We start from the raw sequence: 14,083 nt of genomic DNA, 5'->3' as shown, positions 1-14,083 counted from the left end.
ATAATTTTTTTAATAAAAATTAATTCAAAGGTAGTTAATTCACACGCACACACATATATACATACATATATATATTCTCATAATGCATAAATATATAAGATTATCAAATCGAATGCATAATACTGGTAAGTATTTCATTTTAAAATAAAAAAACATGCAATTACATTTATTTCTATCCATATATCATTCATTTTCTAATATAAATTATTATTATTACTTTAAGATCCATCTTTTGCAAAAACACAATTCTTGAATGATTTACAGTTTTTGTCATATTTTGAACTATTGTTAGACAAATCTTAAATTTTAATTATGTTGGTGAAGTTTTTTAACTTTTTTGAAATTAAAATGGTATAATTTTTTAATTTATTTTAATAATGTAAGTACCGTGCGTAGCACGGATATTCACACTAGTTGTCCTTGTATGACCGAGCCTGAGAGTTTGAGCATGTTTTGGTTGAATGTTATAATTCAAAATTTGGGGTTTGGAGGGAATAGGTTATATCCATTGTAATCAAAACTCAAACAAAAGTGGGGATAAGCCTGGTTGTCACAACGAACTATATAAAGTGGATTTTTTTCAATAAAAATAAACCCATTTTTCAATAAAATCCTAACTCTTTATACCTTTCCTCTATTATAAGAACCGTGAACCCATTTTACCATAAGACAGGTGGTCAATCATCATCTTCGAGGAATGAACAAGACATTGTTAGTAGACCTCGAGAAGACATGAAACACCATCACCCAGCTCAGGTAACCGGTCCTTTTAATAGTCTTGAACCAAAATTTGATATTCACTAAAAGTTTCTGACCAACAGAAATGTAAAATGTCATTTTCATTTGATTTATAATCTGTAGTGTTGATAGTATTGGTTGTAATATATTATTGCTCGTTTTGTATTTGTAATGACAAATTGGTTTGTTATTTGGTATACAAATTTTGCTATATCTCAATATTGACATTAATGATGATACCTCTTGCTAAAAAAATGGTTGAAAAAAAATTTAGCAACTACAGTCACAAAGCTGCTTTCGGCAACTTTCTTGCAAGAAAATCATTTAGCTGCATTTGATCGTCTTTGGTAAGGGGTCGATGGTTTTCAATAAAACACCAGGTCTTTGTGACTTTCCTCCATAAATTTTCTATTTTTCCTTTTTCCCCTGAAATAATTTATTACTTGGATAAAATCAGAAACTCCATTATAAGAAAAGGTTTGGAGGGAATAAGTTGTAAGCAATCCATGACAATTACCGTCTGATAGTAACATGTGAAGGAACAGGGGCTATGACAATTTGCTATATGTACTGTGCAAATCTTATCCCATTGAAAATCACATTGAGAGGTGGGCCAGCATTTTGCTATATCTCAATATTTACATTAATGAGTTTATGTTTATTTTATCCGATAAACAAATTCCTTTTTGCCTTCAAAATGAGTACTCTATTCTTATTCTTATAATAGAGGAAAGTCATAAAAAGCTGATGTTTTATTGAAAAAATGGGTTTATTTTTATTCTATCTGATAAATAAATTTGTCTAACAAAAAATGGGTACTCTGTTCTTAAAATAGAGGAAAGTCATAAAGAGCTGATCTTTTATTAAAAAACGGATTTATTTTAATTTTATCCGATCAATAAATTTATTTATGAAAAAATGGGTACTCTATTCTGATAATGGAGGAAAGCTATAAAAAGTTGGTCTTTTATTGAAAAATAGATTTATTTTTATTTTATTTGATAAATATTTTTATTTATGAGAAAATGGGTACTCTATTCTTATAATGAAGGAAAGCCATAAAGAGCTAGACTTTTATTAGAAAATTGATTTATTTTTATTTTATTTGACAAGATAATTTAATTATGCAAAAATAAGTACTATGTTCTTATAATGGAGAAAAGCCATAAAGAGCTAGGCTTTTATGGGAAAGTGATACTTTACGGAAAGTGACCAGGATTTGGTTTATGAAATAATCCCAAATAAAAATTTAGAATGAATTTATTTGTTTTGAAAGTTGTATAACGGTCGTTAAAACTCCAAAAATATTAGTTTCATTTTCAATACAATCCCAGGCCTAGAATTGAAATGAATACTTTAAAAGAAAAATAATATGCTCTAGAATAGTTTAAAAATATGAAGGAAAAACAAGGTCCACATACCATTAAACTATTACTATTATTTGTAAAGGGAAAATCCATAAATTATATAAAAAATAAAAAATGGAAAAATATTTAGAAAAAACCCAATCCACCCCGTTTTTAATTCAGTCGGTGTCAAAGTAAAAAGTGCCATATAATTTTCCAAGGATTCAAGAAAAATCATTCGCCAAAATTGGCTAACGGTTTCTAAAATTATCCTTTGAAATTAGAAATACATTGGTTTGTTTTAGTCCGAAAGGTTGAACTTGATTCGTTTGTATTGCTCAAAATAATTTTTTTGTAAAATTCAAAATAAAAAATTAGAAGAAAACAAGTAAGGACATCACCAATTGTAAAATGTCATATACACATTCCTTATAATTCTTTTTGAGACCTCTAACCAGTGCTTATTGTCCAAGGACAAGAAAGAAATCTAGTAGCTTTACTTTTTTTTTCTTACATTTTCTTGACGAAACCCAAGAAGCTTGACGAAATCTAGTAGCTTTACTTCTCACATTGGAATTCACATTGGAATTCACAGTGGAAGGTGGGCCACCGGCAACGAAATGAAATGTGGGCCACCAGCAATGAAATGACCGCTCACATATCTGTCCATCCGTCCACGAGGCTGTAATTCTTGTGCTATAAGCAAGACTGACGCCAGTCTACCGCCAGTCTTGTCATCTTCGGGACTAACCCCGCCTGTGAGGACGCGCAAATTTCTTGTATTTTTCTCAAAAATACCCTTTTATTTGAAAATTATTATTTATCAAAGGCCACTACCCAAATATTTCACACTAAGTGTAAATAAACCTAGAAAATAGGGTTTTACGCTTCGGTTTCAAGTTTGGAGCAAAATTAGGGTTTTCGCGATTTTTCGCCGGATGAATTTTCGGTACAGAGTAAGAATTAATTTGGGGATTAAAAGTGACTTTTAAGTGAGAAATAATATGTGACTAGTGGCAATGATATAAGGTTAGTGAATGGGAAGAAAAAACCCTAGTACGTGAGTTTTTAAGAAAAACGGCGCGATCCGGCGGGTCCCGCGTATTACCGATTGAACGCACTGCTTGACCACCATTTTTCTTACCCAACAAGTTTGTTGACTTTTGTACATAATATCTTCTTAAATTGCAGCAAGGTTGACCGAAATTAGTGGCCAAGAAAGGCAAGAAAGAAAGAGAAAAAAAAAAGAGGTGGTGGTGGTGACACTTGTCACCACCTCATGGCTTCTTAACCAAGACAATTACCATCCATTTAACTCCAACACTTAGCCAATTTCTTCTTCATTTCTGCTGTTGCTGGCCGTGAGAAGCAAGAAGAAAAACCCAAAGGAAAACATTTCATTTCATCTTCAAATCCAACAACTTAGTGAGAAAACAAACAAAATAAACCGATTAAACTTGTTCTTGAGTGACTAGTTAGTGACTTGTGGTGTGATTTTTGAAGGAGAGAGCTTGGGCTACTCTTAGTGACCTTTATTCAAGGTAAGAGAGTTTATCTCTCTAAGTTTTGCTTTCAATTTTGTTCAATTAAGCTTGGCAACTTGATTTTGTGGTGAAATCATGGATGATTAGCATGTTTTAGAAGTTTTCCCCAATTTATTTGATGAACTAGGGCTTGTGGAAATTCTGCCCAAATTGTTGTATGATGCTTATATGTTGCAATTGAGGTTTTATAAGGTGTTGTGGTAGTGATTAGACCAAGAAATTAAGGAAAGATTCACTAGAAACTAGAAATTCCAGAATCTGGAAAATTTCCCCAACATTCTGTCCGAATTTTTATCTGTGTGTTAGAGGCCGAATTGGCCTTAGGTCAAAGAAGAAACGTTGTAGAGAATGGCATTTTATAGGTGCATACAAAATTTCAGCTCAATCGGAGCAACGTAGGACGTGAAAAGTCTAAAATACCCTTACTGTTCTAAGTATTTCCCAGCAGTCCGTTTCTTCAGTTAAGTCCAGTTTATCACGTTTTCTGACCAGGATCCATTTTGATTTAGCTTTGGGCCAAAACATGAAAGTTGTAGTGTTCTGAAGTAGCTTTAAAATGCCTCTAAGAACACCTGAATTGGATTTTTGTACACTGAATTATGACCATTACAGTGTTCTGCGATTAAGCAGCCGATGAATTGGTTTCTGGTTTAGTAATTCGAGAATTTGACCAAGTTACATTAGAAACTGGACTAAGTGACCTTCATGAACATTGTAGCCCTGAGTCTTAGCTTCGAAACGGCATAGGTTGCGTCTTAATCCGATAAGCGTAGCCTCGGATAAGTTATTTCCGCTTTCATACGTCAAATCTGTCTTTTGCTAAATTGAATTTCTGCACTTGTTATTACTGTATTTCTTATTCTTATGATATTGTGAGCCTATGGAATGGCTCTTGACTTGAATTGCTTATGTGTGATGTTGGGTTGTGGTTGAGGAAAAATAATGAAGCCAAAATGGCTGGAAAATTAGGTAAACACAAAGGGCGTGCTGCCCAAATTTTCGCTCGAGGGCTAGGTTTCTATTTGAACTTGTATACTTTTGTTTGGCCAATACCATGACCGGTTTTCCATTTTAAAACATGATTTTTCATCCTTGGGTTCAAACAACCCTCTTCTTACTTGAAAGTTATCTTTACACGTTTTACTCCTAATTAGTCGGGTTTCTTTGTTTCCCTTAAATGTTTTGCTCGATAAACTGTAATATGTTCTCTTGTTCAACCTTAGGTTTCATTGGTGATTAAGGGTAATATCCGGAAGGATATTTTGCACGATATTTTGCATTTCTAGGTGAGTGTTCCTTATTTGATTCTATGGCTTGTTGTTATCATTTGCTAATGTGTTAAGTGCTTTTAATGATTTCCAAAATGAGCTTCCTAGGCGAGTGTGTACTTTATCGCACTCGACCTAAATAACTGTGCAATTTTCAAGGATTTAATGATTGAAATGTTACTTGCGCATGAATGTAAGCCTTTTGGGCTGAACTGGCCATTGCCCCTTGTTACCGGTCGTCTCGAGCCAGAAGCGGACTCGGTCGGGCGATTAGGGACTTGGGTGAACGTTTGGTATACTCGAGTATTACCCTGTAGGTTGGTGGAGACTGGCCAATGGCCAGGACGGGGGTGAATGAATGAATGAATGAACGAACGATCGAACGAGGGTTATTGATAAACGAAAAATGCAGTTTCAAATGATTGGAGGAATAAGGGGAAATGTCAGGAGAACGAATGAACGAAATAACGAATTGCTCCTTGTGAGCCGTATCCTTTTAATGAATGTGTTACTATCGCTTTCCATTGAAAATGTTTCTTGAATTATTGATACTCCAGGTTTAATGTATTGGATTGATTATCTGATTATATGTTCGGAACCTCATTGGGCTTTTAGCTCATCCCTTTAGTTTTGTTTTCCTTACAGGGGAAGGCGAGCGAGGACGTGAGCTTGAGATAGACTAGCCAATCTAGTTTTGTTTCTTTTGTTTCTTTTGTAGTGGTTCTCGTCTAGTGCTTGGCACGGGCTGGACGTATGAAGGATTGAGAACCCTTGTATATTTGATGTTTATATTCTCTTTTGGGTTGGCAATGTATATAAGTTCCGCTTTAAGTTTGGATCAATTTCCTATTTATTCTTGTGATTTATTTCAATTTTTAATTGAGAACTGTAGCGAACGACTGAGTCCCGGCGAGAGCTGGGCAGGCGGCCCGCCGAACCCTCTGGTACGCCTTAAGGGGAGGTGGGGTCGTTACAAGTGGCAACCGAGCTAAAAATCTTGGCGCCAGTCTTTGTTTACGTGAATTGAATTAGATTCGCTTTGATACCTAAAAATGGGTGCTCCGATTACAATGGAGCAAACCCAAGAAAACCGTATGTTGAAGTGGACAAGGGTTACTTTATAAGTCAAATACATAATTTGGTGGTGTATGAGTACCGTCATCTTATAACTGTCGGGTTTATTTTCTGTATAGGTTTGTATTAATTGAATGAGCATTATATCTAAAGAAAAAGATTAATAATCAAAACTGAAAATCTTGAATAGTTTAGGCATCACTTATTTTAAATTTTCTGTATATGTATACATATATACGTATGTATATATATTTTATTAATTATTCTGTAGCACAATATAAAAAGATGTAAAAATATTATTTTCATTTTCAATACAATCCCAGGCCTAGAATTCAAATGAATACTTTAAAAAAAAATAATATGGGAAAGTGAATAACATTGCACACCCAACCTGGCGACAGCCGTCCAAAATGTCTAACAATTCAAATTTCTCTCAATATAATCATTTTTTATTTGTTTTGTATTTAGAAAATGGGTATGTTGCTGTGAAGGTTATAGGAATGAAAAGTGGTTTAATTATGAAGACCGGAAAAGAGAAGCAAAAGCAATCACAAGGACCGGGTGTGGGGCTTGCTTTCGCGTGAAATATGACACAGAATCGGTAAAGTATGTGGTGACACGTTTCATTATGGAGCACAATCACCCGCTGGCATCAGAGGCAAGTGTGCAACACCTTAGGTCGCATAGAAAAGTGAGCGATGCAGAATATGCGCAGGCAAAAAGTCTAAAGTTGGTTGGGGCCAGAATATGCCAGATAATGAAACATTTTGTTATCAAAGCCGGAGGGTATAGTAACGTGGGATTTTGCATTAAGGATCTGTATAACCGAATGGACGAGGAACGTAGAAAAGATATTTTTAATGGCGATGCAGAAGGGGCACTTGGGTTCTTGGCAGCGAAGAAGGATGCCGATGACATGTTCTTTTATAAATATCATGTAGATAACGAAGGAAAATTGGCAAGGTTGTTTTGGGCAGATTCTAAATCTCGTGTGGACTTCAGTGTATTTGGAGATGTATTGGTGTTTGATACAACATACAAAACAAATAAATACCGCAAGCCACTAGTTGTACTTGCAGGGGTAAACAACCATTTGAACAGTACTATTTTCGGCTGTGCACTGTTATCAGATGAGAGGATTGAAACATATGAATGGGTGCTAAGTACATTTGTAGAGGCTATGAAAGGTAGAAAGCCAGTAGCAGTGATGACAGATGGGGACAGTGCAATGCGAAGAGCGATAAAGAATCTTCTCCCGGATGCTTGTCACAGGCTATGTTCGTGGCACTTGCATAGGAATGCACGGAGTAATATTCGCTGCGAGGAGTTTAATAACAGGTTGTATGACCTGATGGCGAGAAAGTTTAGCACTCTTGAGTTTGAGGATCGCTGGGCTAGGTTAGTTAATGAATGTGGGGTGGTAGAGAATGAGTGGGTGAAGAAGTTGTACCGTAGGAGAAGGTTATGGGCAGAGGCCTATTTACGCGGTCATTTTTTTGCAGGTATGAGAAGCACTCAAAGGTGTGAGAAAATGAATGCTTTTTTGAATGAGTACTTGAATGAAAAAATGCGACTATATGAATTCGTTAGAAGTTTTGATTTGGCAATAGCATGGCTTCGACATACTGAGAGCAAAGCAGTTCACACAAGCGAAAACACAAAACCAGTCTTAACCACAATCCTGCCCGAATTAGAGGGGAGCGCAGCGGTGGTGTTTACAAGGAATGTGTTCTTCATGGTGAGGAAGCATTTGCAAATTTTTGCAAATTTTCCCAATTTGCAACCCTAATTACCAGGTACAAGCCCATTGCACGCCCAACCTGGCGACAGCCGTCCAAAATGTCTAACAATTCAAATTTCTCGCGAAGAAAGACGCCTACGCACCTACAAGGCCGCAACACTTAACGGCAAAGCTGTTCATAATCGCGGGTGGGGCGACAGGGATTTTGTGATAACTAGAGCTGCGCCATCACAATATTCGGAATAAAATCCAACTCCAAAAAAGCCGTGCGATGGGCAGGCTCCATCGGTACCGGCCACCGCCTGATGAAGAACACTCGCAAGAACTGCTGGTTGATCGGAAAACCCACATATCACACATTTTCCTTGCACAGGGGGTACATGTTGCAGAATCAATGTCGACAATTACTTGTGCTTATTTTGCCCTAAGCCCTCATTTGGTTTATACTTATATATAACTGCCTGAATTGGTTCTACATTAATGCACAGGAAGTCTATTCAATTTATCCTAGAGGGTCGTCAGTCGAAGTTATGGAGTGGTGGAAGAGGCTGCCTCGTAAGGTGGCCGCGAAAGTTGTTACTGCTGGGTTTGGGGATTTTCTGAGCCACTTGCCCGTGGCCGATAGAGATAGGAAGTTGCCTGTCGCACTTGCGGAGCGATGGTGGGACTCAACAAACTCGTTCCACTTGCCTTTCGGAGAGATGACACTGACACCCTTGGACTTCACCTGTATAACCGGTGTTGCAGTGGGCGGGTTGGCCATTCCGTGGGATTACAATGTTAGGGAAAATGCCAATTACATCAACGAGCAATTGGGTTGGGTGCCAGCTTTTGCTTCTGCCGGTGCCATCAGAGTTACCGATATATTGTCATTCTACAAAGACAAGGCCATTGACGAGACGACGACGTCCAGCTGGCACATCTAACTAGAGCTTTCTTTCTCTACATGCTTGGCCGCACTTTACTTAGCAACACGGCCGAAACAATTCACCTGTGCTGTCTGCCTGCGCTGGAGGACGTAGATCGTATAGGGGATTATAACTGGGGAGGGGCGGGGATGGCAACCTTGTACAGATTTATGTCCGCCGTCTCCCGACGCCGGACGAAAAGCCTTGGCGGCTACAGCTTCGTTTGGGAGGTAAGTCCAGAATTGCCTTCACTCTGTGTCAATTCGACATTACCCTGTTCCGTTAAATAAACTTTTCAGGCAGTTAGTGTTCATCTCCAACGCTGGATATAATTTGTACAACCACGTGTAGGTGTGGGCTTATGAAATTCTTCAGTTAAGTCCGTATAAACTGAAACAGGACGAGAGGGACGTATTGCCCAGAATGTGGCGATGGCGCTCGTGTAATAGAGCCAGCCGACAATCACCGTCTACGGTCGAACATTTTCGCCGCGCAATTGACACCATTAACCCGGACAACGTTAGTTCCCGTACTTACGACATCTTACATTTTCTACCGCCTACGTGTTAACAGTTGTTATGAATTTGTTCCGCCTGTTCAACAAACCAATGTTACATCGCTTGTTAATTGTGTGTCATAGGTCAACTGGCTACCCTTCCCTGCAATGTCATTGCCTAGTCGGTATCTCAAATCCAAGGAACTAACTGCAACGAGATTGCTTTTGGATGGCCCCATGGGACGATTTTACTACCTGGGCGAGAGGGTTATTAGGCAGGTGTATGCAGGTGTATGTGCAAAGCAACCTCCCCATCGGCCATCAGATATGTACAGCGCTGATACAATTTCGGGAAAACACGCTACATGATGTGCTTGATGGACTGCCAATTGCAAGCCTATACCCAGATCCCCCTCCATATGCTACGTATGACGAGTTTGTGCGCAGCAGGCTAATGAAACCAATGACTTCCTCCACGTTGCCACCCAGTGGGAAGGAGTGCGTAATTCATATATGTGACCAGTTGCCACTAAGTGAGGCTACAACACCGTCACTGAAACATCCAATTAATTACCCTCCCTGGTCTGTGTTGTGCATACAAACTGATGGATCACTGCAGCAGGAGGGCATTCACAGAGTTGGTGGCGATGTAATAGGGTTGCCTCTTCCATGTGCTGTTGGTGATGTGGTATGGCATTCTTCGCCCTGTACTTCACTCGGCATTTAATTTTAGCAATTTGTGTAAAATTAATACAGCCATCTGTCTTGTTTCCGCTTAGGTGCCTAGACACTGGTACGAGGACCTGCTTGTTCAGTGCATGGGCCTCAGAAAGAAAGTCTTAGAAAAAAGTGCAGAAATATTTCGTTTGGCATCCAATGTGTCGGCCAACTCACAAGTGGTGGACCAAAGGCTACATCAAATACAGGTAATTTTGGAAAGTGCATTGAAGCTCCAAAAGGGGGCAGGGAAACGCTGCCTTCGCGGTGGAATTGGTGGCTGGGAATCCTGTCTTTCTAAGCGTCCGAACACAAGTGCTGGGACGGAGACATTTACGGAAGACCTTGGTAGAGGCAAAGCTCACGAATGTCAGGGAATTCATAATGCCAAAGACTGAGCACCCATGGCCCATAACCGCAAACAAGGTTGTGTAGCCGGAGGAATGAGCATGCAAACTAGTTGGGAGTCCCCAGCAACAAAGCCGAGCTGTGAGCAATCGCCACGTCTGTTGTGTACTTCTAATACAATTTAAAATTTGAACACCCAGCACGGAAAATGTTAACAGTTCACAGATAATTGGTAACGTTGAACTTGTTTCTCTAAATTTGTACCATTTCACTGCTTCGATAGAAAATACAGTATGACAACATCTTGAAGGTGTGCCTTTTCGACCACAACCGGCCCCACCTCGACCCCAGCACACTTCCCCCCCTTATCCATCTTATTTATTTCTTCAACTTTTCTATTCGCGTCCCCAGTCTCACCAATGACAGCATCAGAGGTATAGGATTTCTTCCACATCCAACCACTATCTTCAGCTTTGAATGCCAGTTTTTTGAAGTACGATACTCCCATATTTTGGGCGTAAAATCCTCTGTCAACATGGTCAGCCAAGAATGGCACATTAAAGCGCCTAAAGAGCCTGGTCAGCAACATACCAAATGGGAGATGTGTTCTCTTATTCTCCCTGCTCTTAATCTTCCTAATCCTGTTGAGCATTGTTGCAATGATCAAATTGGCTATGTTGACGGGTTGTTTGTGTAACATATGCCACAATATAACTCTTTCTAATGCACTAATGGAAGTGATACTTCCGACTTTGGGTAAAATGTTATGAGTTATTATCAGATGTAACAGCCGTGGCAACACTTTCATATACGGCGCATAAAACTTAGTTTTTTTCTCCGTGTTCATAACTCTGTCACCATTTTGCCTAATCTCTCGAAGAAATTCTAGGTCATCGTACCCCTTCACAGCAACCTTATCTACATTCTTTGCGCTAATCCGTTTATAGTCAACAGTGTATCCACTGTCAACCAACCCAAACTCTGAACACAAAACCTCAGTAGACACTGACACTTCTACATTCCTAACGACTGAACGCAGAACTGACTTCTGCTTATTTGCCCTACAGTTAGCATAGAATTCCCTAACCATCGCATCATAGCACTTGTCATTATTTGCCAGCAAATTTAACAAATTTTGGGCATTCAGATATTCCGTGATATCAATACACTCACCAGCGAGACCTTCTACGTCGACCCACATGCCTGCATACACTGGAAGACTCATACAGGCCTCCATGTTACTGCCTATGCTTGCTCCGGGATGCGATTCAATTGTTGAGTACTTTGAGCAACAGAGGAAGCGAACGCGATAAATCTACTTCTTTTTTGACCTTGCCGCGAAAAACTTTTCGAAAAGCTCCAAATTTCAGAAGGGGGGGGAAAGCTTTAACCGAAACTGTTCAGTGTGTTTACACAACAACGGAGCTTTTGATGGGCTAAACAGGAGAAACGATGAGAAGTTCAAGAAAGACAAGCTTTTTGTGGGATAATTGATGAGGCGGGGACGGGCGTGGAGGGGAGGCAAACCCGATTTACATATTCGAAAATCAACCCGTTTCGGTATTGGAGCGTGTATTCGAATCGGGTTATGCGGAAGCCAAATTACTTTGGCAGCAGATTACAATCTATTGATAATAACAAATGTAAATATGTTTTTATATAATTTATTAATATTATATACACATATATTATAAGGGATACCCTCAGAAACCTCCCCCGAATTACCTTATGGAAAAATCATGAAATGGATAATTTATGGACGATAGCCAAAAAGAGCTCCCGTTTTATTCAAGAACTTGTTTATTTTCATTTAATCCGATAAATAAATTTGTTTACGGAAAAATGGATACTCTTTTCTTATAATAAAGGAGAGCCATAAAGAGCATCACTTTTATTGTAAATCGAGTTCCCTCTTTACATTATCCGATAAATATATTTATTTATCGAAAAAAGGGTACTCTGTTATTATAATGCAGGAAGAGCATAAACAACTGGTGTTTTACTACAAAGTGATACTTTACAGACTGGGACCACGATTTGGATTATCAAATTATGCAAAGAAAATTATGTCATTATTATATATATTTTTGTTATGCATTGTATAATTATACTAATATATTATATCACTATAAAGTATATTATACATTAATTAAAATTTTTTATAAATGTATATTATAAATACTGTTATAATATATATTTACATATTACTATTTAAATATATTTATAAATGTATTTTATATGTGCATATAATTATAATATATATGTGTATATAGTAATATAAAATTAAAGATTAGCATAATTATATAATGCATTATATGAATATGTATAATAATTAATTAATTAAGTCGACAAAATCATTCAGCAATTTTCTTTGGATAATTTCATAAATCAAATCGTGGTCTATTCATCGTAGTATCACATTGTCTTAAAAGACGAGCTCTTTATGGCTTGCCTCCATTATAAGAACAGAGTACCCTTTTTTCCAGGGGTAAATTTTTTTGCAGTATCTAATCAACCACCATTTCGTTTGTACTTAGTAAACTTCTCACTTCACTACAGTATCCGTCACGTAGATCACTGCTGAGGAGTTCCCTCTTTACCTTCTAACTATCATCCTTTATTCTTACATTTCATACACGTTTGTCTACAACGGCGTTTTATCGACAAAAAGTCAGAACATACAAGGGCGTAGATAAGCTATTTATGTTTTCATACCAGTAATATTAAGAGAGTAAGAAGTAGCGGTCAATTCAGTTGGCAAACATAAAAAAAGCTTAACGATGTGTTGTCAACATTCAATCTTACACACTAACGATATGGCAGGGCAGCACAAATTGCTCGAATTTCTTCATCGCAAGCGCACCCTTCACACGTACTCTCCTCCACTTCATCGGCATCCATAGGCCATGAAGATGTTTTCCTCTCATGTGTCATGGCACAACAAATGGGCGTTGGGTTTAGAAACACAGCATTCTTGACCCATATCATCCTCAGCAGCGCTGGCAAATTCTGACGGCAAAGATTCACTCTGCCTTTAAGAATTCTGGATTTCATGAGCAGTCTCATACCTTTGCGCTTTAACTCGTCCCCACCAACAAAGATGTAAATTATTCCCAACGCATATGCAGCATCGGCATGGCCTGAATTAGCAGCTTCTTCCAGGTTTTCCAATGCTGAGTCCTCGTGCTTATCCGAAAAAAAATCAACCTAAGCAGTTCCAAGGTTGATATTACAGTCTTGCGAAATGTATGAGTAACGAAAAAGTTTAAAAGTGCAGGCAGAACAGTGGCGGCGAGACAACAGTTATTTACTGGGGCCCAAAGCTGCAGTAACCTGTTGTAGGCCAATCTTTTGGGTGAAGTGTGCTGACCAAAATCACATTGAAGTTCAAATGAAAGAGATGATGTGAGCTTGGTGTAGAAATTTTGTAACTCAAGTATGGTTATGGAATGTTAGTTCATTACTATTCCATTTAAAACATTACCGAATTTTCCCATAACTATTGCGTCTTACGTTCCAAAGCAACCCAACTTACCACTCCTTTTCGGTACAAGGCTTCTGGATTTTTGCGAACCAGTACCTTCATAAATAGGAATTATTTATGGGAAAGAGTCATAAAAACACCTAAAATGATATAGTTATTACTCTTTATGGTCTTCCTGCATTATAATAACAGAGTACCCTTTTTTCCATAAATAAATATATTTATCGGATAATATAAAAAATAAACTCGATTTACAATAAAACTGATGCTCTTTATGGCTCTCCTTTATTATAAGAAAAGAGTACCCATTTTTTCGATTACAAATTTATTTATCGGATTAAATGAAAATAAACAAGTTCTTGAATAAAACGCGAGCTCTTTTTGGCTATCGTCCATAAAATATCCATTTCATGATTTTT

At 38.0% G+C, this 14,083-nt stretch overlaps 1 protein-coding gene across 1 annotated transcript; it reads right to left on the bottom strand.

Moving 5' to 3' along the window:
• Nucleotides 1–12,988: 12,988 nt before the first annotated feature.
• Nucleotides 12,989–13,766, bottom strand: LOC113752159. The gene is made up of 2 exons (XM_027296291.1): nucleotides 13,716–13,766; nucleotides 12,989–13,387 (listed from the first exon to the last, which is right to left on the bottom strand). Exons 1-2 carry the CDS (start codon nucleotides 13,764–13,766, stop codon nucleotides 12,989–12,991), a joined length of 450 nt encoding a protein of 149 aa, XP_027152092.1.
• Between the last annotated feature and the right edge of the window lie 317 nt (nucleotides 13,767–14,083).

This window comes from Coffea eugenioides, chromosome 11 (genome assembly GCF_003713205.1).
Source record: "Coffea eugenioides isolate CCC68of chromosome 11, Ceug_1.0, whole genome shotgun sequence".
In the NCBI taxonomy this organism is placed as follows: domain Eukaryota; kingdom Viridiplantae; phylum Streptophyta; class Magnoliopsida; order Gentianales; family Rubiaceae; genus Coffea; species Coffea eugenioides.
Note: the sequence above shows the minus strand (reverse complement) of the source record. Positions and strands in the feature narration are given on the sequence as shown.